The following is a 24,256-nucleotide window of genomic DNA, read 5'->3' as shown; positions in this document are numbered from 1 at the left end:
ACAAAGGATGACAATCAGAAGACTCCAGAAAGAAAATGTTACCATGACGCTGAAAAGCACTGATAAATCAGCATTAGATTCTTGCTTTCATACTGACCATAAACACGGTGCAAGCCTGGGACTAAACAAGCCAGCTTTACTTGAACAGAGTAACTCAACAAGTTTCAACTGTGAAGCTACAGAAGCACAAAGAGGCAGGCATTTATCAAGCCAGCCATCCAGATTTTACTGAACTTAATTTTACTAAAAGATCTCAAGAAACAGACATCTGTAAAGCCTCACTGTTCCAGTTACACTCCAATGACCTTCTCAGAACAAGTTTATGGAAAACATCTCATACATGATTCAAGTGTTGTCAAAGTAAGTAGCATCTCATTAAAGTGAAATTCAGTATACACCTCTAAGAACACAGCACACAGGTCCTTTATCTTTTATAACTGATTAGTAAATCACACAAAGCCTTCAGTTTTACTCAATTACATGAATGATGGAAGGAGAAGCTCTTGAGGAGATACAGATTAATATTTAATGAGTTAAAACAGCTTTAATCAGAACATAGCATATTTGATAACATTCTCTATTTGTTTTCAAGCTGACAGGTTAAAAAAGTAGTTTGGAGAAAAAAAATTAGAGGATAAAAAAACCCCAAACAGACTAAGTTGCCGGCACCTGAACAAGTAACAGACAGTGCTCAGCTGAACAGAGCTGTTCAGGTTCATTTCAATGAAAACTGCTTTCCAGCTTTTTGGGAGGCAGCTGCTGAGATTTTCCTAAATGACATGGGATCAAAAATTCAGGTTGTCTGAAAAGACTGCACTGATCTTGGGTGCTCCTCCAGACCAAAGAAGATAAAATCCCCTGGAAGTTCCAATTCATCCCATACTTCCTTACAGTGACCACAACTACAGTACTGCTCATCAGCCCAGCCTACCCACCTGGTATCTCTCCTCTAACTCGTCATAAAGTAAGACTGCAACAAGAGGGAGTTTCAGAAGGAAGTGAGACTCGGTAGCTGCTCACCACCCTTGTGGCTCTTACCTCCAAGTTTTCCTTATTTATTTAGACCCAGAGAGCTGCTCAGCTGAGGATGAAAAAAAATAGCAGTGTTTGGAAAAAAAAAAAAAACAAGCCACGAAACTGTTCTTTAGTATATAGCTCAATTTTTGCTTCTGGGCTCTCCAGCAGAAACTCTCCATATAAGTACTTCAAAAGTAGTGATGGGCCCAAAATAGCTTTCCTGTGTCATGAGTAACATCTCATCTTTCAACCTTTGCAAAAATTCAAAATTTAGCAAGAAGGTGTATTTCTGAAATTCAAGAATAGTCTTTATTAAAAGGTAATTGACCTAATTACGAACAAACTGTTACCTGAATTTCCAAATAACTCAAAATATTTCCACAGAAACACAGAAATTCAAGCAAGCAGAAACCACAAAAAAAACATTTTATTGCAACAATGTCCCCATCATCAAGTGAGATGGCAAAAATTAAGTTTTAATTAATTTTGCGTTTCTACCTTTTTATTTATGTAAATATAAATTCAAGAGTGTAAAATAAATCCACATATAAAACACAGAAGAAACATTCTCTTTCAGTGACTCCAAAAAAAAAAACCTTACATACTGAAGAATCATGACAAGTCATCCACTGTCCATTTTTCCAAGTATACAGGCGTGAAAGAATGCAGAAATTTATTTTCAAAAAGCATCCTGTATAAAGTCCTTAAAGTACTTAAGTAATATTTAGTAATCTCATACTCTTGAGCTTATGGATGTAGATTCCAAGAAAAGGAGAGACAAACATCTCAAACTTTAGATTATTTAACCTCCATCTAAAATAACCCATTTAAAACAATATTATGTTCAATTCTTATAGCTGAAGCATCACAATTACTTTATTAGTATCATTATTTTGGAAAACTATTTCTTATAAGGTTTTCCTGCTTTTAAAATAAAGTCAGAATATTTATTTCAAATACCTCTGTTTACTTATACAGTAAATATATTGCGGAAAGTTAACTCCACATGCTGGTACAACAGGCCTCCAATGAAATTCCATTTAAACATTACTATGATGTACCTTAAAAAACAGGGACTACAGCATGAAATGCACCATAAAGAGTCAGTGTCATGGGATTGTGTCTTATCTTCCTTCTCAGATCCAAGAAAATGCTTATGTACTTGGAAGTCAATATTGGACTGCTAGACCATTATGAATACTGGTTGGTTATAAATACTTGGATTAAGAATATTTACTGCTTTAGAAAGATGTGATTATTCTGTTCATTTTTTTTTTACACACACACAAAAAAGAGTCACCAGTATTATAAAATGTATCATATGGGATATTTCAATAGGAATGTTTTTCATTGGGTCCAACAGGCATACGTTTCCAATGATTGTGGCTTTTAATGCATATCATGCCAAGTTCTTAATAAACTGTTTGCCCTCGTGGTTATATTACAACAGAATGAAGAAATCAAAATGGTAAAAGCAAAGTTAAAAATGAAAACTGCAAGTAACTTCACAACTAGAAGAGGAAAGATCATAGAAAGATTTAAATCAGCACTATTGTGGGTCCCCACAGTTGCACTGCTACTCTTAGGTTTCCAAAAGATGCATATGATTTTATAAATATTTTTGTGCTAAGAGCCATGCTCAGAAACAAAATATAGGCTAGCACAAGTCTACCTTCCTGGAGATGCATGTTAAGTATAAAATTCACTTACTAAAGTGCATTTGCTGAACAAATTCTAACTTCTACTATTATAGCTATCCCAATAAGCAATACAAACTAAACTTTGTTGAAATTCTATCTCTATTTAAAAGCAGTAAATATAGATGAATGAAATCTAAATTACAATCTTGTATTACCAAACTTTTTGACTCAATACTGTGAGCTGTAGAAATAAACAAATTTTACTGTCCTAAACTTCCCACAAATGAGGAATTGCCTCTAGTTAGAAATACTGACAGTGTAGAATGGAGTGAAGTGTAAGCAGAGCTGAAGTAAGCATTGCTTTGCTTCTTATTCAATACGGTGTTTCTTTAAGGCTCTGAGAGAAGCTGTTAATTGTCTCAAGATCTTTTGGCAAAAGATTAATGCAGAAGTAGCAGGGTCATCTGACATGGTAGAACTTGTATTTTCATATTTCACTAAAGCCAGCTCATTCAGTGTCTGTATACATTTATTGCACTTGTGTTGTTGGAATACATCTAGACCAACATAGTAATAATGATTGCAACAAAGCCATAGTAAAATAAACTTTAAAAGGGTCTGATTTGGACATTAGAGGGTAAGTGTCTGCATGTTTAAAATGTTTCCCTAATAATAATAAATACAGACAAATTGTTCATCAAGTCAGATGCACATTTTTAACCAATTATTTAGCATATATAAAATTTCACTCATCCTTGTATCAATACAAATCTGTTAGGGATCAAAAAAGACTTACCATGCAAAATATTGATTAGTGTTGCATAATGGAATATATATTTCTATCAGAGTTAAAACAGCATTTTCAAAATTTAAAGAAAATAGATTTTTAAAAAGGGATTCTACTGTTGAATGCAAGTCTTCCTTGTAGCAAAGACAAGATAGAGACAAGTTACCACTTATCGCTGTACTTCAGTCTTGATGAAAAACTAATAATAATTTGTCCACCTACTTCTTAATAAATGCTACATTTTCAAGAATAAAGGAACTATCAGTAGGCCTTATTTCTACTTAAAACAAGTTACTTTTCTCTGTAATAGGTCAAGTATGCTTTTAAAGATTCAGGTAATGGTAGACTCATAATTTTTTCTCTCAATAGATTTCGAGGAGGCTCTTCTGGCTTCAAGGCCTCACTGTGATCCTTATCCTCCTCCTCTTTGCTATCATCTTCCATTCTTTCATCTTCTTCACTGTCTGGAGGCTGAGGAATTAGCTGATTACCAACAAACACATAGGTGTTAATCCTGCGTCTACGACATCTCCTGCGTTTGCGTTTTGGAGGAGCCTTCTGAGCAATACCCTTGGCTTTCATCTCCTCGTTTATGAAGTTTCTAAGAGTGCGTCTGATATATATTCGAGCTAGGTCCTGGAGGTTTCTAACAGCACACGGAGCTAAAATGAAAGAAAAGTAAGTTATACTAAGTGAAATCTCCCTCTAGCAAAAAAAAAAAAAAACCAAAACATTAGCTGCAAGGCAGTAAGACTAACGCTCAAAAACAACTGCAATTTTAGTATCTGATACAATACGCAAATAAAACAAGGGTGGATAGAGCCACCTTAACAAACCCTGGGTCACAGCCCAAGAAACAAAGAAGTCTTTTGACAGATGTGCAAGAGAAGTAGAAAGCATGAACAGATTATTAAAATAAATTTAAGACATCATACAACAAATGCTGTCACCTTTTAGCACCTGGCAAGTCTTGGCACCTACTTTCCTACTGTTAAGATCTTGCAGTAGGAAAACAATTAAAACCCCTGTGTCACACTTGTTTAGGCAAGTGCCTTTCTTCTGCCTCCTCCTTCCACTCACTATGTTTTTCCCCCTGCCTCCCAAATCTAACTGATGAGGGGGGGACATGAGAACTCCACAGCTGACCAACCACATAAGTCACCCGTATCTTTGCAGCAGAAAAGGAATCAGAATTACTGAACTCCTGAAGGAAAAAAACAAAACAACAAAAAAATAAACAAGTAAGAAAAAAGCCAGAAGCCTAGTGTTTTCCAATGACAGACAGGCAGGTGATGACAAAGTATTGCTGGGCTAGTGGATGCCTGCTCTAGATGAGTTACGGACGGCTAATTCCAAGGAAAGTAAACCCCAAAAAGCACATCAACCAAAGCTGCAGCCTGTTCAACTTTCTTGCTTGTCACATTTCTTCCTGTACAAATTAGCATAAAATTAATGGACACTAGAAGTTAGTGAAGAAATCATTTTGAAAATTACACTTCCAAATATTCCATTCAGCTTAAAAAAAAAAGTCCTGATGTAGTTCAAACAAAACCTATTGTTTCATACACTGACTTCAGTTGCAGGCTAATCGTTTTATCTGAGACAGAAAGAACATTTAGGACTGGCAATACTGATGTCAGGAAACGCCAAAAGAAAACAAACAAACCAAAAAACGCACCAAACAAAAGATCACAAACAAACAAAAAAACCAAACTACCAAACAAGCCCCATCTCTTTCATATAAAAGAAATTAAAGAATCTCAAAATTCAAGAACAAAACTCTATCTAACTAACCATTCAGATCACATTTATAAGTTCAGGGGTTGCAGATTGTAAGCCAATTATAATAAATGCAAGCAGAAGGTATGTAAAAAGTTGAAGAAATGGACCAGAAGGCATTCAGACAAAATACAGAATTGTGTTAAGAGAGACTTCATAAAATCAGAAGGAAAAAAAAAATATTTCCTTCAAAAGAGGATGCAATAAAATTTTGAAGCACTGCATTCTGAAAAAAGGTGTAAAAGCAGTATGCACTCAGCTTTCTTATCCTGTAAAGTAACATAAAACAACCAGATTATTTTTAGTGCTAGTTATGCATGACTATATTCTATTTTATTCTGAAGACAACAGCATCTAAAAAGGTTTAAAGACAAACTAAGCTCCTCACAGTCACATTCAAGATCATAACCTATAATCAGTAACTACCAGCATTTCATATTTCATAAATTAAGTCAAGGTCTAAAGCTCCTGCCCTTCTGTTCAGAAGTCCCAGAGACACACAGAGGTAGCATAAAAAAAATTAACTTCTAGAAAGCTTAAGACTTGCTGTATTAAAAAAAAGAAGGCTCAAGGGGTAGGAAGGACAGCTAAGAAGTCCTTCAGTGAGGCAGTCATAAAGTTTTCCTATACAGGGTAATAGAAAATCTGAATACAGAAGTACTCAGGAGAGTACCTAGGGAAGACTCAAATAACAGAATTAAGTTCCACAGATATTCATGCATTTAAGCCAAACTGATCAAGAAATACAACTCACTTTTGTTTGAAATTATAACATACTATTGTACTACTGTTCAGCTCTGAATGCTCATGGTCTTCACTACTTTCATTCTGAAAATTTAGGAATGGTGATAAAAACTCTCTTCTGTTCTAGGGAATTATATATATATATTATTACATATATTATATGTATAAAATCATAGTAAGACCAGTGTTTGACTACCCATCTCTGTATTTCGCTGTAAGACATGATACAGCCTATCTACTACGGATGGAACAGAGGAAAAAAATAATCTTGTATTAACAAGGTTATGTCAGGAAATTACTTTTGAGGTCTCAAAAAAACAAGTGTTAAACCAACCAAAATTAATTATTCCTGCAAAGGAACAGATTACATAAAAGAGAAGATCTTCTATACTTTGTGCAAAAAAAGTAAAGGTAACTCTAATAAGGAACTATCCTTGGCAAGCTCACCCACACTCTCAAAATTAATAGCCAGGATCAGCAGTTACAGGCAATGCAACCTGATAGGACAACCTGGACTCCTGAAGGGCTTATACAGTTAAAACATATGATAGGAAGGCAAGAAACATGCAAAGGGGACAGTTCCCTTTGGTTATTTGTTAACAGGACAAAACAGGAGAGTAAAGATGTCACCTCTTAGGCTCTTTGTTGGGTTTATTTAAGTCCCCACATGCTACTGAAGCTCAGCATTATTATTCTACTCCTAGCCCTGACTACTCAGAAAATTTCAACTTTACACCTTTCTCTACCATGTTTTTCCCTTCCCCTTATCATCCCATCTTACCACCTTGGCAACTCGTATACTTTCAGAGACTTTCTAAATATCTTTATAACCTCTACTCAAAGCATTGCAGCTAGAAAGCCAAATCCCATGACTAATGACATACAGATAGAGGTACGACTATATCTGTTGCAGATAGACACACAAGCACACTCAGGTTATTAATATTCTACCATACTCAGCTGCAGTTTAGACCTCTCTTCCTTCCATTTCAGGGGGAAGAGAAAATGTTTTTTTTTCTGCTAGACCTTGAGAAAGTTAGGACTATGACAGGCCTAATATTAGCTTACTATTTTATCTATACCTTGCTATAAGAGAGAAGCTGAACCTGAAAGGAAAAGAAGGCCAGAGAAACAAACTGGGGCCATTGTATCATTTTAATTCAGGATATTAGTCATTTAGCAACACACAACATGCACTGGGAGCACAAAAACATATCAGTGAGCTACTGGTTTCCTAAACTGTATGTCTCTATAGCATAGTATCTCAACTTCCAGATTTCCACCATCAGGCACTGTAACAACCATTCAACCCAAAGGGAGTGAGCACAAAAGACACTTACGCAGTCCCACAGTGTCATGTTTGCCGTTGTCATTTCTGTTTGGTTGCACTAGTGGAGCGAATGAAACAGCAAGGATATTTTTACTTTCCCAGGTGTTCTGTCCTGTTCTTAAGATTTGTGTTAGCTGCATAAAAACAAAACCAAAAAAAAAAATCAGTGGTCACAGTTTTGTCATACTCAATACTATTCAGATCGGTGCTCAAACACACTGCTGTTTTGTTTTGCTTCAAAATTAAATTATTAGGGTTGTTTTATCAACAGAAAGCACTCCAATACTCCTTGAAATATTACTTGGTCACTAGAGTAATGAATAAGGCTCTTTGATAATGGGAAGAGATGTAGCTGGAAAACTAAGGCCCAAGGTAAGTTTTGCTTTCTCTCATTTTTCCAGAAGATGAAAGAATACTTTAATACTTTAGATTGTAAGCAGCCTCTGGAGTCCTACCTACTCCTTGAACAAGGCCAACTTTACGGTTAAATCAGCAGCTTTTCCAATTAAGTTAAGAAAGATCTAGTACTGAGATTCCCTAACCTGTCTAGGTAACCTGCTGTAGTGTTCAACCACTCTCGTTATGAAAAGTCATTTTCCTTTCTTGCAGACAGAAAGCTCCTTGGCTGCCATTTGTAACAGCCTTCCAGTATGCTCTGCACCTGTGAGGAGAACTGGACTCCTGCCTACCAGGCAAATTCTCCACCCCTTTAGGAAGCCAAATCAGGAATTAAAAATTCACTTAGCTGTGTCTCTGCAGGCTACGTTAACCCAGGTCTTTCAACTGCTCCTCACACTTTATATGCTCTAAGTCCCTATCCATTTTTATGCAAGGTAGAAGTAGTCACACACTTAATTTTTTTTTTTAAATAGATTGTGACTACTTTTAAGTTGGATTCCACCAATTTCACCTGACAGTATCTTAGTCAAATGAATAATGAAATAAAGTATTTATGGAACTGAATCATGCAGGCTATGCTTAAATCCCTTTGGTATTTTAAGTAAGCAGATAGATAATGTGTTAATTCTTTCTGGAAAGTAAAGTAACTAGCATGCTTATCAACAAGCATTTTAGTAATTATCTGCATTTAGGAGGCTATCAAGTCACATGATCTGTCTTTCTCAATTTCCCTACTAGTAAAACAGGGAGAATAATACTTACCTTTGTAAAGCCTTTTGAGGTCTAAGGATGAAAAGTGATAAAAGTGCCAAGCATTATTAAATAATACACCTGTCTGAAAATTGTTAAATCTAACATGGAAAAGCAACATTGATAACTGATGGAAATAAAGTAATATTTTTTCTTCCTTTTTTTTTCTCCCCTTACAATCTCCCACTAATTGCAGTTATTTTGTATTTCTCTGAAATGAATTCTCCTGGTTTAGAAGGTGGTTTCTTTGTTTTGAAGTACTGACTAAAAATGTCTGTGTGGCAGAGAGATTTCAAAGCAGTTCTGAGACTGATGTAATATACAGGAAATAGTACAAAACAGACTATGTTAGAAGCAGGATAGTGATGCTTTTCTACACGTTCAACAGAAAACTTCAAGACTTCATTAAAAAGATTAATATCTGCTTAACTGCAACAATACACTGAATCAAGGTATTATTAGCTGAACATTAACTTAGTGAAATATACATTTTAAAGCATTCCTTAAATTATATATTCCTTAAATATACAGTTCTCATACTAGAAGATTAAAAGGGTAAATTGTCACTAAGTCACCTGATCTTCTATAGGCATTACTAAAATGCCTCCAACTTTCAATAAAATTTTCATGTAGTTTTCATGGTCTTTCTGGACTCCAGCTCCACAGTAAATCCGGTCATACTGATGACTGTCTGAGGCTATTTCCAAACAATTACCAACCACAAAGGCAGGTTCACAGAACTCAAATCTAAGGGGAAGAAGAAAAAAAAAAAGAGGGGACACATTTCAAATCAGGATTTTTAAGAAAAGCCACTTCAGATAAAGACAGAAAATATTTTTCATATCTTCCGTTGTATCATAAAGAAAGATTAAAATACATACTTGAAAATGCTGTATTAAGACAGTACTAATTTGAAAATAATCTGTTTTTTCCTGCCACATCAGAGACCACCAAAGAAAAGCTCTTAAGCAGTTATAATTATGTATTATGCAACACAGGAAAGGCCTCAAAGCATCACCTTCCTAACTACAAGGAAATAGATTTGCCCATGGAAATCTTAAGTCATATGGTAAAAGTGCCATTAAAATAGTAGATTATCAACAATGTGAGATATCCAGGCTGTTGAATAAACATTGAAAAGTTTCATTTCCTAATATCTCACTTCCATTTTTTATAAGTTAGGTTTTTTAAAAACTCATTTTCCTCTACCTCCAAATTTTTCACCTTGAGCCCAATCCACTTTACCCCAAAAAGGAATTTAATGGAAAAATCTGACATTTTTTGACGACACGCAAAGCAGAAAGAGATTCATTATCTCAGAAGCACCTGTTCTCATTTTCATTAGCAAATGAAAGCTGTATAACTCCTTTTTAGTACACCTAACTTTTGTGACTGCATAAAATACCAAAGGAAAAATGTACAGGACAGTACTTCATAGCTAAAGCTGCATATATTCTCCACAACACTTATTTTCTGACATTTTTTAAATCTCTGCAGCATGTTACTGCTTCAGCTGTTAACACCATAATAAAACTTACTATTTTGTAAAAAAATTCCTTCAATTAATAACTTTATGTCTTCTCCAAGCACATTTGAGAGGTTACAAAGTAGCTCATAGAAAGGATTTATGGGTTTCTTTGAAAAAAAAAAAAATTACATAAAACCTAATACTCTTGTTGTTACATGAAAAAGCTCATAAACTTCATCTGGCAGCACTGAAGTCCAATGCATCTCAAACATCATCCTGAAGGAACAAATTTTTCTGAAAACATGCAATACATATAGCCATTTTATGAACTTTATAGCTGACTGTCAATGGAAAACAATTTTCTTTGGCTTGGCTAGCATTAGCAAATCCCAGTACAAACCTGACAACATTCAAATCAATATTTCTTCAGTTACAGTGAAAGATGGCAGCTTTCACTGCTTAAAGATGAAGCCTATGAGGCTTGGCTGACTTTCTGATCTAGAACGTTACCATTAACAAATCAGGAAGTTGAAGTTTTTGCTGCTAGTGTGTTTTTCCCCCCAAGATGGGATGCTTGACCTTGAAACTAATGCAATGCTTCCTTCTTTGACTAGGCACAGATAGATCCCAGAATCCTTTACCAATTATTGCATAGCTCTCTCTTCCATGTACTGCTTACAGTCAACTATCCATAACGTTGTTTACTCTTCCAAATCCAGAGAAAAAAAAAAAAGCTGCAGACAACACGGGTAGATTAAAAAGAAAAAAGGGAGAGGGAAGGGAGTGGAGATAAACTGCCTTATTGCACACAACTGGAATTCTAGCCCAGCCTGAACTGTGGTTGAAGTGATTTCAGATTAACACGAAGATGCAGAAATACATTAGGTAAGCTTAAATGCTGGGAAGAAAAAGAAATCCAAGGCATTGATTACTTTGCTGAAGAAGCAATGTCATTTTTTTAAGCACTTGGGACTACCATGTGTTTTCCTATATTTTCTACATTCTACCTACAGGTCAATTAGGCAGTTCCTGATATAGCTTTCATTTCAGGTTGCCTACAGTTTAAATCAAGCATCACCACATCAATTAATGTGAAGGTTTGAGCAAATTACCTTTGTAGGCTTCAAAAGTAAAACAGGAAAGGGGTGAGGGGGCAGGGAGAAAATGAATATGGTAGTTTTCTAAAATGTAGTTTTAAATCTCGAGACAGTGTCTGCTTAGTTTTAGAAAAATGAAGACAGTCTGCCTGCCTAACCCCGCAGCTTTCACAACTTCTGATCTTCTCAGAATGCTCCCCTAAAAACCACCAAGTTTATTAACAGATAATCACAAACTGCTTTCTCTACTAGAAACCACCCTAAGAGCTCATGAAGCCAGTCGTTAGACCCTCTTAAAACAAGGAAGAACACAAACTCTCCAAGGAATCGTAATACAAGACAAAACAAAGCTCCCCAAAATGTTCCCCAGACACAAAATATTCTGTAAGTGAGGTTGTCTTTACAAATATAATAAAAGCCGAGGAGAATTTCTCATTTAGCTCCATCCCTTACAACCAGAAGGGTACAAAGTACAAGTAAAGACACAGAAGCAACTTCCTAATACACGCTTATAGGAATGAAGTGGGTTAAGTACTACAGATTGACTATCTACAGGCACTTTGAAGTGGCTGGACTGTGCTCCCTCCATGTTCTTAGCACAACTTTGTGGAGACGAAAAGCTCATGATCAAAACAGTCATTTATTAGTTCATTTCTGGTGGTCTAGTGGTTAGAGTGCCTGACTCTCACCTCTGCGACCTGGGTTCGATTCCCGGCCCCCTGGGCAGGTGGAGCTCGTCAGCCTTGGTAGGCAATCCACCTAAGAGAAGGTCACTCTAAACAAACCTACATCCTGGGGACCTCACTGCCACTGTCCAAGCTTTGCTCGGCCCCGGCAGATGAACCTCAGGACTAAAGGGTGGGCTCAGTTCAGCGCACGCTGTGTCTCACCTAAAAATCCACTGCGCAGGCTGGAAGGGTTAATGACCTTTCCCAAAAATCTTCGCTCGCGAAGACTGGCCATTATTATTATTATTTATTATTATTACTTCAAAAAAGACCTTCTTCCTCTAGGTAAGTTTTTCAGCTAGTTTCAACCTCCTTTGTCACAGCTGGTGGTTCCTGACAGACTCATTTCCCACAGCAAACCTAAACACTGTGTGGACTAAGTTACATGTAATTCCTGAAGACACCTCTTCAAACCATGTCAGATGAAAAATAAAGAGGTCTACTCAGCTCCCCTGGCCATGCAATGCTCACACCAGCTAGCCTGCATACTATAGGCAGTTCAGGTTACCCAAAAAGCTAAAAGTAGGTAGAAAAAATGAGAGGAAAAGGTTATAAACTGTCTCTGGCAATAGCAAAGTGATTGTTCAAAAACCAACCCCTCTTCGTTTATGCTTCTCACAGAACCAACTGCTCCATGTGTTATGGCATGAGCAGCAACAAAATACCAGAAATAAAAGCATACTGAGTTCCTAGTTACTAGAGTATCATGGATTTGATTTGTCAAACCTACTCATGTCATACAACAGTGAATATTACTACTTCCATGTAACGTAAATCTAGTGATGCAGCAAGACTCTTTCCCAGTGTCCTGAATCTTAAGACAATTCTGATTTGACAAATATACATGCACCCCTGAATCATAAAGACCTGGTAAAGGCATGTACCATCTTCTCATATTTCTCTAATCCAGTAATTTGTGATGACCTTCAAACACAGACTGAATTATAATTTTCAAAATTGTTTCTACTAACTTGCCCAAATAATTTTTTAAAAAGTAAAGTTTAGTTTGGTTCTAGTCAAGTATAAAAGACCCCATTAATCGATCAGGAAATTATCTAAAACTATTAGAGATATTACATTACATTCTGTGTTACACAGAGTTATACTGTATTACTGGCATTGACGAAAACAAAATTCTTAATGGTTTAACATGCAGTATTGATAAACACATAAGATGAGGTAATATTTCACTTAAATCTTTTGTTTGTTTCCAAGCTGAAATGAAACTAAGAAATGCCAAGTGGTCTTTACCACCTCTACCAAAGGGTGGCTTTACACAAACATTATATTGATAACACAAAAAAACTCCTCTAATTTCATGCATCAGATACCAAAAGGAAGGGGAAAAAAAGTACTGGAACAACCTGGAGAAGTTTTAGTGACATCAGGTTCTTCAGTTGAATATGGTATCTTGATTACAAGAGAACCGACAGCCAACAGAACAGAAATTAAGTTCCCATTAGAGATAACATAGCAATAGAAAATCTGTTCAAATGAGCACTTGCCATAGAAAAAAACTAAGCACACAGATCATACGTAGCAATGGCCCAAGATAACCAAGCAGTTTCAAGCGTTTAAAACATCTGCTGACCATCTGCTTCCACCTTTCCATCTTTTCCACTAGATGGGCATTTCGAGTTCACAGTAAACGCAGCCAAAGTACTTTTCTTCCAGATAAATGTAAAAATAAATCTGTAGAATTTAAAGTGAATTTGTGCCTTTGCTGTAGAAACTTAAGAAAATGATCAAGTAATAGATTGTAACTGCCCATGATTTAATTTAGATTCCCTATAGCTTTCAACACAATAAAGTATTATTACTGTAATAAAATTAATAACCATTAAAAACACAGCAAAGACTTAAGTTTGTTGCTCTTGTATCCATATCCACCAATCTAGTATTTGTGTCATAGTAAAATAATAATTAAAAAAACAGGAGTATAGTACAATAACCTACCCTAATAGCAGGAATTTCCTTACAAGGGGATTAACTGGTTGGTCCTACTATGACAGACACCCACCCACAAAGCCTACCTTTAATTACTTCCAGCTCTGAATATGGACAGGACGCTTCTTGGGTTAAGTTTTTCTACTTATACAACCTTTATGAATACAGGATGTTATCCTGATGTCTCTTGAAGATGAGGTGCAAGTACACACAAATTGTCTCCTTTTTTGCTTTTAAGTGGTAAACATACTTGATTCTTTAAAAAGGAACAAGTTCAATAAAGTTGGGGAGAAAAATATTAAGTAATTTGAACGGGAAAAAACCCCAAACTGTCAGCATCCACAGATTTGTATCTGAAGGAAACAATAAAACATGTTACAAGATGCTTAAAAAAGCGATACTGTGGAACCATTAAAACTACTTATACCTGTCCTTTGCTAAGAGAAGAACTAAATTACTTCTTAAAACCAGCACCATTCCTGGTACATTTTACACCTCTCAACTACTACACTCATATCAGGCCATCATTTGACAGTACACTTCTGCCTATCCCTACATTAACTAAACACACTCATATCTCTCAGCTTGCTGCTCACAGCCCTTATAGAAAGAAAATCCATTTCAGTATGAATTTAGTATGCTCTTTTCCCATCCACACTCATTTCCTTTAGCTGGTCAACTCAAACCCTCTAAAAATCCTGACATCTCATTCAGTACCATCAAGCTGCTTCAAGTAATTCCCTTCTAATAGGAAATTTATTTAAATTTATTTAAATTTAGGGCACAAAGGACTACTGTTCAGCTTTAATGATGTATGAGAAAAGGCTGGCAAGTTGTTAACATTTGTCATTTGAACTACAGTGACACTACATTAGAACGAAGAATTTCACACATAACTCTTTGTGGAAAAAAAACCCCCATAACGTATTTTAATACATATTCCAAACCAGAATAGTAAATCCAGCATAAGAACTCATGGGATTAACTTTATATCAAACTCCCCTTAAACCATCAAATACATTAATAACCAGAAATTGCAATGAATGTGCACAATATGTAGAGTCTGAAAATATGTGATAAAACATTAAACAATTTTTGTTTCTATGATGAGGAAGTAACATTTACTTTTGTCCTATACTAATACACTGTTGTCCTAATTCTAATATACTGCTGTCTGTACTTTCCAAAAATGGACTCTTCAGGATGGTGAAGATGAGAGTAAAGAAGGAAATAAAAAACACCAGTTCTGGCAGATTTGCCGGTGAAAAGAATAAGAAACAAAACCAAAATCTGGTCTATAGAGCTATAGCAGTTGCAAAGTAAGTTCCTGTGGTTATTTGAAGACACAGACTGTAAAGCTGTACCATTTAATCTAGAAAGGTCTGGCTTCTTTGTCCACTTGCATTAAAAAGACATTCTCAGAGCTTCTCTTATAACAAACAATAATTTCATAAATCAGTAATCTTACTCCAGGTATTCCTAGAACCTGTTTAAACACTAACGCATTCAACTGAAAGAAACTTTGACTAAATTATCTGAAAACTTCTTCAATTTTTCAGGTTTTAAAACAACTTCTTTGAAAACAACAGATCAAGGGCAATATTCACATGGCTTTGTGTGATATAACATGCCACAAGAATGTGCAACAGCATGAAATACTTTCACATTCCTATGGCTCATTAGTGTCTCTTATTTTACTTGACTGCAAGAGTGCTTTAGAGCTAAAATGAATCAGATTTAAAGGTGCTTCTTACATATTGCAGGAAAAGGTTTTTCCATTTGTTTCCCCATAAATACTTTCCATGATATATTCTCTCAGTGATGTCTATTTAAGATTAAATCACGAGCTACGAAACTTAAAACCTGCACCAGCTAATAGAAAAAGATTTTTAAAGAGTGTTAATTCTTTTCCTATGAAGAGAGGCAACAGCAGGGCAGGATGGCAAGCTCTTTCTACATTTTCTCTATTCTTCTTTCTTCATTGTTCATCTCAGTTAAATATTTTTTCAAGTTCTTTAAATTAGTCTTTCGATCATGTATAAACACGTTTATCTATTTCTAGCATGTTTTGCTGGAAAGCTACACACATTTCACCTACTATTGTTGATACCTTTTGCATGTACACTACAAAAATTAAAACAAGGTATTAACTCAAAAGCTGTCATTTTAGACTTTAAGCCCCTTGCATCCAATTGCAATAGTAATTTTAATCATTACAGTAATAGCCAAAAGTAATGTTGTTAAAATATTTATTCAATAATTTTTTCCTTAAACATTTTTTTTTAGCTTCCAGGTAATGCTGTAGGGACAGTGAGAAATTGGTATCTCTTGTATTTGTCATTCCCATCTCTGAATAAAATTGTCTTGGTTCTTCTCAGTCATCTCGTTTAAAATTTCCGATATTCTCATCAGTTTCAATGAGTAGACCAAAACTCATTATTCAATTATTTCTGAAGAAAAAGTCAAACACTGGTTCCTAAAAATGCTTGATTAATGCCACTCTCCGTTCAACTCTGGTTTACAAAATTTAAATGTCATTAGATACCATATCTAAACCTCGGTGGTAAAATTAAAAATTATATTGAAGGAACACTTTTTATCAATTCCACAGAGAATTTTAAGAAAAGTTAACAGGAACAAGGAAGCAAGAAAAAATTTCTGTCACTTCAGTTTATTGTCAAGGCCCTAATACATCCATGGATAAAAACCTGGAAAATGATTTGCCTGCTTACAAAAACCAGAAAATATTTCCTTTTTTTTTTTTTTTTTACTGAAGTAGTAAAATGGTTTTACAGGTTGAAATACTCATATTTTACACTGTGGGGTTTTGTGAAGCAACAGCTTTTATAGGAACCACGCATCAAGTGTTGCCATAACTTGTTTTAACGTACCAAAAATTCTAAATACTATCAAAACCTGTAGCAATGAGAGACTTCCAACGAAAGGCAGTGTCCATTATGGAATTTATTTTGAAAATATATTTTATGTGTGGTTCTGAGAGGGCAACAACTTCCTTAGGTAAGAGCAGATGCAACTGGGATTTTTAGAGGCTTCTGGTCTAAAAGGTATAGGATTAGAAACAGCACTTCTCTAATATCTCTAAATATAAAATGGCTATGTTGCAAACTCTTATTTTCCTTTCCTTTTTGTTTAACATAGCCTCTGGCATCAAAGAATCCCACTGCAATTCTTGTAGTCCGTGTTGCCCCGGTTAGATTAAACCTCAACAAGAATTTACATTAAAGCATTATTTACTCTATTTGCAACTAAGTTATCAGTATGATTTGAACCAAGAAAGCTGTGAGTTTTGGAGGCAGTTTGCTTTTCCCGCTTAGATTTTACTGCAATCAGTACCCAGCTGAGCGGTAGGAAGAAGCTTTACTTTTCTGTGTTTATACTAGGAACTTTGCCTTTCAAATCTAATTAAAAAGGTGAGCCTTCAGAGTCCTACCATGAGCCTTAAATTTCAATGAAGACAAATATTCTGATGGAAGATTAAGCTAACTATTCCTTTAATGCCAAGACAGTCTACCACAGGACTTCAGAAAGAAGTTTCACCCATAACAGTTATCTCCCATAATTAGTACTAGGGTTCTTGTCACTTACCATTGAAGTGGATTCTTTTGATCCTGAGAAGGGTTGCTGATTTTCTCTCACAGCAGGGACTTCACCAGCTTACCCAGGCTGGGTTTTTGATAGGGTGCTAGAAGATGGGCAACCTAGCCTTGCCCTGTGGCTCTCTCTCCAAGCTGGATATTCTAGGTCTAGAAGTTGAATGGGAGCAGAAAAGACAACACATTCCCCTTCAATAAACAGGTGAAGCGGGGCCTGAACATACGTGTTTTATACAGAGCCTTCTTTAAGAAATGCTTTTTTCCCCTTAATTGGCATGCACTCTCTGAAGGTTTCAAGAATGACAGAGGGCCTTACGTGTACTTCAGACTCAAAAGATTTTCTTCAGTCTGTACCTAAAGTCCTTATACCGCAACCATCGTGACCCTTTCAGATGCTTTCAAGATGGAACTTTTCCTTTGATTCTACTGGCAAACATACGTCAACAAGTAAATCAAGGCAGCGTTTCATCTCTCAGAATACACAACTCCACCTCCACTTAGAGGAAAATTATTTTTATAGATTGGTGGGATATGGATACAGATACAAACGATTTCTGGAATTATTTGCCTTTCTGAAACAGATATCTGAAAAGCTTTTCTTCTCATGAACAGTTCAAGAGGCCAAAACTGAGATATAACCAACTACCAGAGGTAGACAACCCTCACTTTAAGTCAAGAGAGTGTCTCAAATCCTTCTGGATATGCTAAGTTTACATCATTTCAAGTCTCTGGTCAAGTACTTTACTCAAATCATAGAAAAGTAATTTTTTTAATACAGTTCACCAACATTCTTATAAGGAATCAAGAGAAAAAGTTATATTATACCACACAACACTGGATCATTCCCCCACAAAAATGGCATAAACGCAGTTATTTCATCTTGCTTTATCAGGTGAAAACCCACCTAAATCATCATGACCAAGCTCCATGAAAAAGTCAGATGCAAACCCAATGGCCTGTTGGTCCACGCAAAGGAACACCAGAGAGTTCCCAAATGTTTACTCAGGATCCAAGATGAAGCTCTCCAAGTACCTACCCATAAGGTTAAATTCCTGGTTTATGTTTCACACCAGAATGCTTAAAACATTCAGACCAGGCTGTAGAACATTACAGGCTAAAGAGAGAATGCAAAGAAGTAGCAAAGCAAAGCTTTACTGAATTCCTCACCCACATATCTCCATTACCACCAGGAAAACAGCTCATGGTCTCCGTGCTCATTATGTCTCCTAGGTGCCTTGTTAGAGGCTGCTGTCCAAGTGCAAGGTATTTTTCACTCACACACACACATTCACTCAGACAATTACCTTCATTCATAGCAGTGTGTCACATAATCTGTTTTCAAACAGTAAGGGCGACCCCTAGAGATATACCAGCATTCAACAGCAGACAGATATTGCACATATCTTCCTTTTGGTATTTTGTCCAAATACTAAGCTGATCAAAGCAGTAGCTAAGTTCAGATGCCACAGCCCACAACTTTGGGTAAGTATCTTTCATTTGTAAATGAAGATACTGGAAAATACTGAAACAAGAACCAAAACCAGACTTACTGAGTCAGAACACATTACTTTGAGAGTCAGCTTAAAATTCAAGACATGATCTTAATGCTTATAGTAAAAAAGAACACAGAAGAATCCTGTAACGGAAAAAACGCACACCATCTTCATTAACTACATTAAAATACAGAGTATTTACAAAAGAAAGTAGTTAGCCAGAATCAGCTATGCAGAGAACTTAAACCCCCCCAAAACACAAAATCCAACCAGCTAACCATTATCATGTCAGCTGCAGCGCAGCTATTACCAAGTACATTTGTATCACAAAGTCCTTTCACAAAAGTATAATTTTTGTTAGGTTGGTGAGGAGTCTTATTTCTTTGAAACACTATACATATACAACACTGATGTTCACCTGTATCAATTTTAGCAATTTTGGTTTTCTCCAGTTCTTGTATTTTTTAAAGTGTAACCCCCACCAGGGTTCTGCTATTCATTTACAAAAAGATCCTAATCAAATTTACAATAATAAAACTTCATTGCTACCCCTTCACTCAATTTCCCTTTATTTCTTTACATAAACATATCACCTGATTGGAAAGACATTCCAATCAAAACCAGTTTTTGTATGTCTCAGTACAGACACCTACAGAAATGCAAAAATACAGGTATATATGTGCAGGAATTGACTAGCTAGCAGGTACATTAATACAGCCATTAATGCAGTATTCATAATGATCACAAGTGACCATATTTCACACACATTTTTTTAAGATACGTAAATTCTGGCTGCCGTTATACATTACGCTCAGCCAACATAAATGCTTGTATTAAGACAATAGTAATGAAACATATGTATTTTCTCCTACATAATTTTATTTATTCTGCTGGGGTGACATAGTATTAAAATAATCTAGCCAATATCAGAATTACAGAACTGACTTCAGAACCAGGTAACACTGGGATGGATACTTTTCTGTTACTTAGGACCATAAAGTGGTCAGACTCAAGTTCCTGAAGTTTGCAGTAGGGAAAAAAGGAGACTGAGGTCCAGCCAACACAACCAAGAGCATGGCAATTAAAAAGCACATCACACAGGAAAAAGGATAGCGAGAAGAAGTGGAGGACGTGCAATTCTTAGGCTACTCCTACAATTCAAAAGCTTTTCTGCATTTCCAGCAGCTACCTTGTAATCACTGTTGGAGAATTTATTGCCCACAAGGAAAGAAGTCTTTACAAAGAACAGCCCTAATCAGAACCTTGCTCTCCCTTCTACAGAGGCAGAAGTGCCCAAGATCCAGATTCTTATCGGCCAACTTAAAACAATAAAAAATTGTTAAGTAGGTAGAAGCAATAAGGTTCAAAGCCCTGTAACCCAGAATTATAACCAGAAATAAATATGAGTAGTGTTTATGAGCATAGATGAATCCTCTTAAGTCCATCTCTTCAGGGAGTAAACATGACGACGGAAAAATTTACTCATTCATGTCCAGAGCAACAGTGGTAGATCAGAAAAAAGTTAATAATGCACAGAGAGATGATGCATAATTATACAATAAATATTCACTTCATGGATAAAAATTACTCTATACATGCAAAGACATCTGGACATCACACCACTCTCCTAAGAACGTATGCATACATGTGCAGGTATCTACGTGTGCCTGTGTACACATCGCCAAAACACAGAAACCCCCTTTGTTAAGTACTGTACAACAGAAATACTACCATACTTCTGAAGAATGCTTTCTTAAGCCTCAACTTACCTCATGGAGTCACAAACTGGAAGTTTTATTTTGGTCATGTGGTGCCATTCTTCTCCCCTCCCTAAACTCATAAGCAATGACGCACTGAGTTTAAAAACAAAAATGTTGTTGCAAAGTGAGCTAGTCAAATTAGATACTTACTTATCGAAGCTATCACTATATTTTATGAAGCTCTCCAATTTTTCCTTGGCATATTCTACCACATCTGAATGAAGCTCTATTCCATGATTTATCCCAAAAGGCCCTGTAAATAAAAACAGCATAGTGGTTTTTGTGTTTGTTTTTTGTTCTTTAAGCATAACAAAACTGCATGGAACAGCACTATACTTTTCATCTGTGAAAACACTAAAAACGCATAAAACGTAAGTCTACCAACACTGCTAGACAAAGTTATTTTCTGCATCTGCATTACCAGTGCTTAAGAGGAAGGTAAAAGGCCAAAGGTTCACTAAAAGAACAGGGACAGAACTGTGGCAAAACAATTTTATGGAATGAATTTTCTTCATAAGCATGCAGAAAATGAAAAAACATTGACTACACTTAAGTCAGTCTGTGCAAATTCTTTTTCAACATGTTGCTTACTCGGAATACAACAATTAAAAATTTTCTGTATTTTGCTATTTAAATTTTTAAGCTTTCTTATGGCAAAATTTTCATTTTCGACAATTCAGAGATCAGATATTATATCCCTTAGCCACATCTGCTCTTCTACTTTGCAGGTTGCAAAATCAGAAGTTTGCTTCTTATTTACTTACATATAATAATTAATTTCCACCTAGAACATTGTGGTCACTCATCACAATCACAACACCGCTTTCCTGTGATCAAATCCAAATATAATTCCAAGTAAACTTGTGTGCCAAAAGTTAATGTTATTTTTCGGGAATGAGAAGAAATCATGAGACAGTACTATGAGGATTATCCACATCAGGAAGGAATTTGAATCAGACAGTCACATTTGCTGTGAGGATTCTAAATTTAACATGCACTCATAGCCCAGGGACTTTAGTCATTGGAGCACAGAATTGGAAAAGGGAGAGGAAAGGGTAAGAAGGGAAAGTAAACATCAATAAGATTAGACAAAACTTATATTTATATCCTCTACTGCATTCTAAATCTTTCCTAAATATTTAGCTCAATGATGTTACTCCAATGAAACAATTCAATTTGTCTTTTCTAGGACACGGATTAACAAAACAGACCTAGGGCTAGTAAGAGAGGTTTCATTTTACTGCAAGAAAAATACTGCATATGCCATTAAGGTGATCAAGAACTGCAGTTCTTAAAATAGTTTAGAACATTTTCTACAGGGTGAAATAGCAGGAATCCACTAGGTTACCACAGGCAGTGTTTGTAAGATCTCTCTGACTGCAGGCAAGAGGTAGGTGTCATTCAAGGGATGTTCTCAGAACTTGTGAAAACATGTACCTCCTGATGACATTCCATGTAAATTTAGTTTATCATTGCTCACATTAAAAAAGTACTGGCATAGGAAATCCCTGTTATATCCCTAAATAGCTGTTCATTGTTTTCTTGTACTGTAATAGACAATGATGTTTCTAACAGCTCTATAGCATGCAGCAGCACTCAATTTATGTTTTCTTTACTTAAAAATTGCCATTCCTTCAATCTCATCATTTAAAAGATGCATCAACATCACCTGTCCAAAAATTCAAACGTACATACCTTCCATTACTTAATTTTGAAAACAAAGAACTAAAAAATCCTGCAAACATCAGTTGCTCCAAAAGCTTAAAATTAAATCTGTGAATGCCGAACGCTACCCCATCATCAAACATCACAGTATCCATAATTTGAACAGAAAGATGAGAAACATGCTCTCTTCTTTCACAGGGAAAGTCACAGTTGTACTTTTAAACAGAGTCAGCTATCCTAACATCATGAAAGTAACTTCTCTATTATTCTCTGAAATCAACTGGCCTCCTCCAGCATAATGAGCTGGCAATTCCACTACCTAGTCTGAACTTCGTTTACATTTTAACAGTATCAGCAGCAGTTAATTTAATCTGTATAGACTGAGCAGGGTGGATGTCTTATTATTATGTTGCTATACACAGAAGTGATTACCAGTTTCAAATTATTTCATAATTTAACCTAGTCATTTTGACACCACCAGTGTGGCAGAAATACTACTCACTACATTGTCCAATGGAAAGACACCCAACTACTGTCAAAACCCACATGGTTCTCTGTTGCTCACTGCAATGTACACTGAAACTGGTTTGAAAAAAGGTGAGCTATTAAAAATATATATGGTTTATTTGTCAGGAAACTACATCTGTTTATTTTTCTTTGTTAAAACAGCTGTTCCCCAGCCTAAAACACACACTAAAGTAAAATGGTTACATGTAACTAATTCTATCAGAAGCTGAGTAAGAAAATAAAGGCACATAAATTGCATTTATACTTTCTATGCCTCAGCCTAGAACTGAAAACACATTGCAACACTAAGCAGATTTCAGTGACAGGATACAGCACTACAGAAACATAGAAAGTCTCCTTCTGTAAGTAGCTGAGCAGTTGCTGCTTCAGGCTGCTCAGCCCTGCTAGGGAATATCAGCACCTGAGCTGCCTTTGTGGGAACATCTGCAGGGTAATTGTGCTCTTCAGGCTGCTCAGCCAATCTCACCCTCTGCAAGAGATAAGTCTTTTCCTGCCTAATTTCTTCAACACTGCATAGACTATTCTGAAGGTAGGAATTCTGCTTGATAAGGAGAGGTCAAACTCAGGAGGATTCAAAAGCCAACCAACAGCCACTCAAAATTGGTTAGATAAATACACAGATACAAGTGCAATATATATAAGCAAGAGCAAAATACATTTTTTTTTCCAGCAGTTAAGAATAATGAAATAACAAAGCTTCCCACAAGACAAATAAATTAATACCATTACTCACTAAGCTGAAGAAACATTTTAGAGAAAAAAATGCAGCAATATTTCCTAACTGGTTTAATACTGAGCTTAAAATATTACAGTCTAATTTAAAATAGCTACTCTTAAACAGAAACACTTCCAAACAAAGCAAAGCAACGCTCTGAGAGAGTAGACATCTTTATTACATTTTATTTTTACCTGTGAATGAACGTAACTCCTATTTTCACAAAACAGTGGAACCTGTTAAACTTATTACTATTAACTGGAACAAAAGATACTGCCAGAGATACCAATAAATGACATTTGTTATGCGCTATTAGGTATAATTTCTGCTCTTTAATAAATAAGAACTGATGACAGAAAGCAACTAACTGAAAAATTAACAAACTTGACTGTATATACCAACTCTTGTTCTATATATAAATAAACAAAATCTGTATATTATTTGTCAGCAAGGTTTCTGCAACCAAAGAAAAACTGCATGTAATATGGTCAAAAATTATATCTATGAAAGCTATGTATTAAAATAACTGCAGTTGTTTTATGTAATGAAATTAATTGGTAAAAAAATTACTTGATGCATATGCTCTGTAGTCTAAACACTGGGGGTAGAAGAAGATTTAAAGCACTTTTGTATGTAGGTTTTTAAATTTAAATTTAGAAAACAATATTTAATTACATCTTTTTTCATACAGGAAATTTATTTGAAAACAGAAGAAAAAACCACAGTGTTAATCGGTTAAAGCAGTCTTGAAAACCTACAGACCCACAGTGATTAAACATCTTATCAGTCTACATC

At 35.7% G+C, this 24,256-nt stretch overlaps 1 protein-coding gene across 6 annotated transcripts in view; it reads right to left on the bottom strand.

The window, feature by feature from the left end:
• Positions 1 to 1,303: 1,303 nt before the first annotated feature.
• PCMTD1 (protein-L-isoaspartate (D-aspartate) O-methyltransferase domain containing 1) overlaps positions 1,304 to 24,256 on the bottom strand; it is a 42,750-nt gene continuing 19,797 nt past the window's right edge. For 3 of the 6 annotated variants that reach the window (XM_027728151.2, XM_039390439.1, XM_027728152.2), the window contains 4 exons: positions 20,704 to 20,806; positions 9,022 to 9,193; positions 7,308 to 7,431; positions 1,413 to 4,106 (listed from right to left, as the gene is read on the bottom strand). In XM_027728151.2, the coding sequence (XP_027583952.1) occupies positions 3,736 to 4,106; positions 7,308 to 7,431; positions 9,022 to 9,193; positions 20,704 to 20,806 (770 nt within the window). In that variant the 3' untranslated portion in view covers positions 1,413 to 3,735. Of the gene's footprint in view, positions 4,107 to 7,307; positions 7,432 to 9,021; positions 9,194 to 17,292; positions 17,451 to 20,703; positions 20,807 to 24,256 lie in introns of those variants that run through there. The other 3 variants (XM_027728153.2, XM_039390440.1, XR_005566905.1) reach the window with 3 other exon arrangements.

This window comes from Pipra filicauda, unplaced genomic scaffold (assembly GCF_003945595.2).
Source record: "Pipra filicauda isolate LSUMZ 115617 unplaced genomic scaffold, ASM394559v2 scaffold81_size6448238_pilon, whole genome shotgun sequence".
Taxonomy (NCBI): domain Eukaryota; kingdom Metazoa; phylum Chordata; class Aves; order Passeriformes; family Pipridae; genus Pipra; species Pipra filicauda.
Note: the sequence above shows the minus strand (reverse complement) of the source record. Positions and strands in the feature narration are given on the sequence as shown.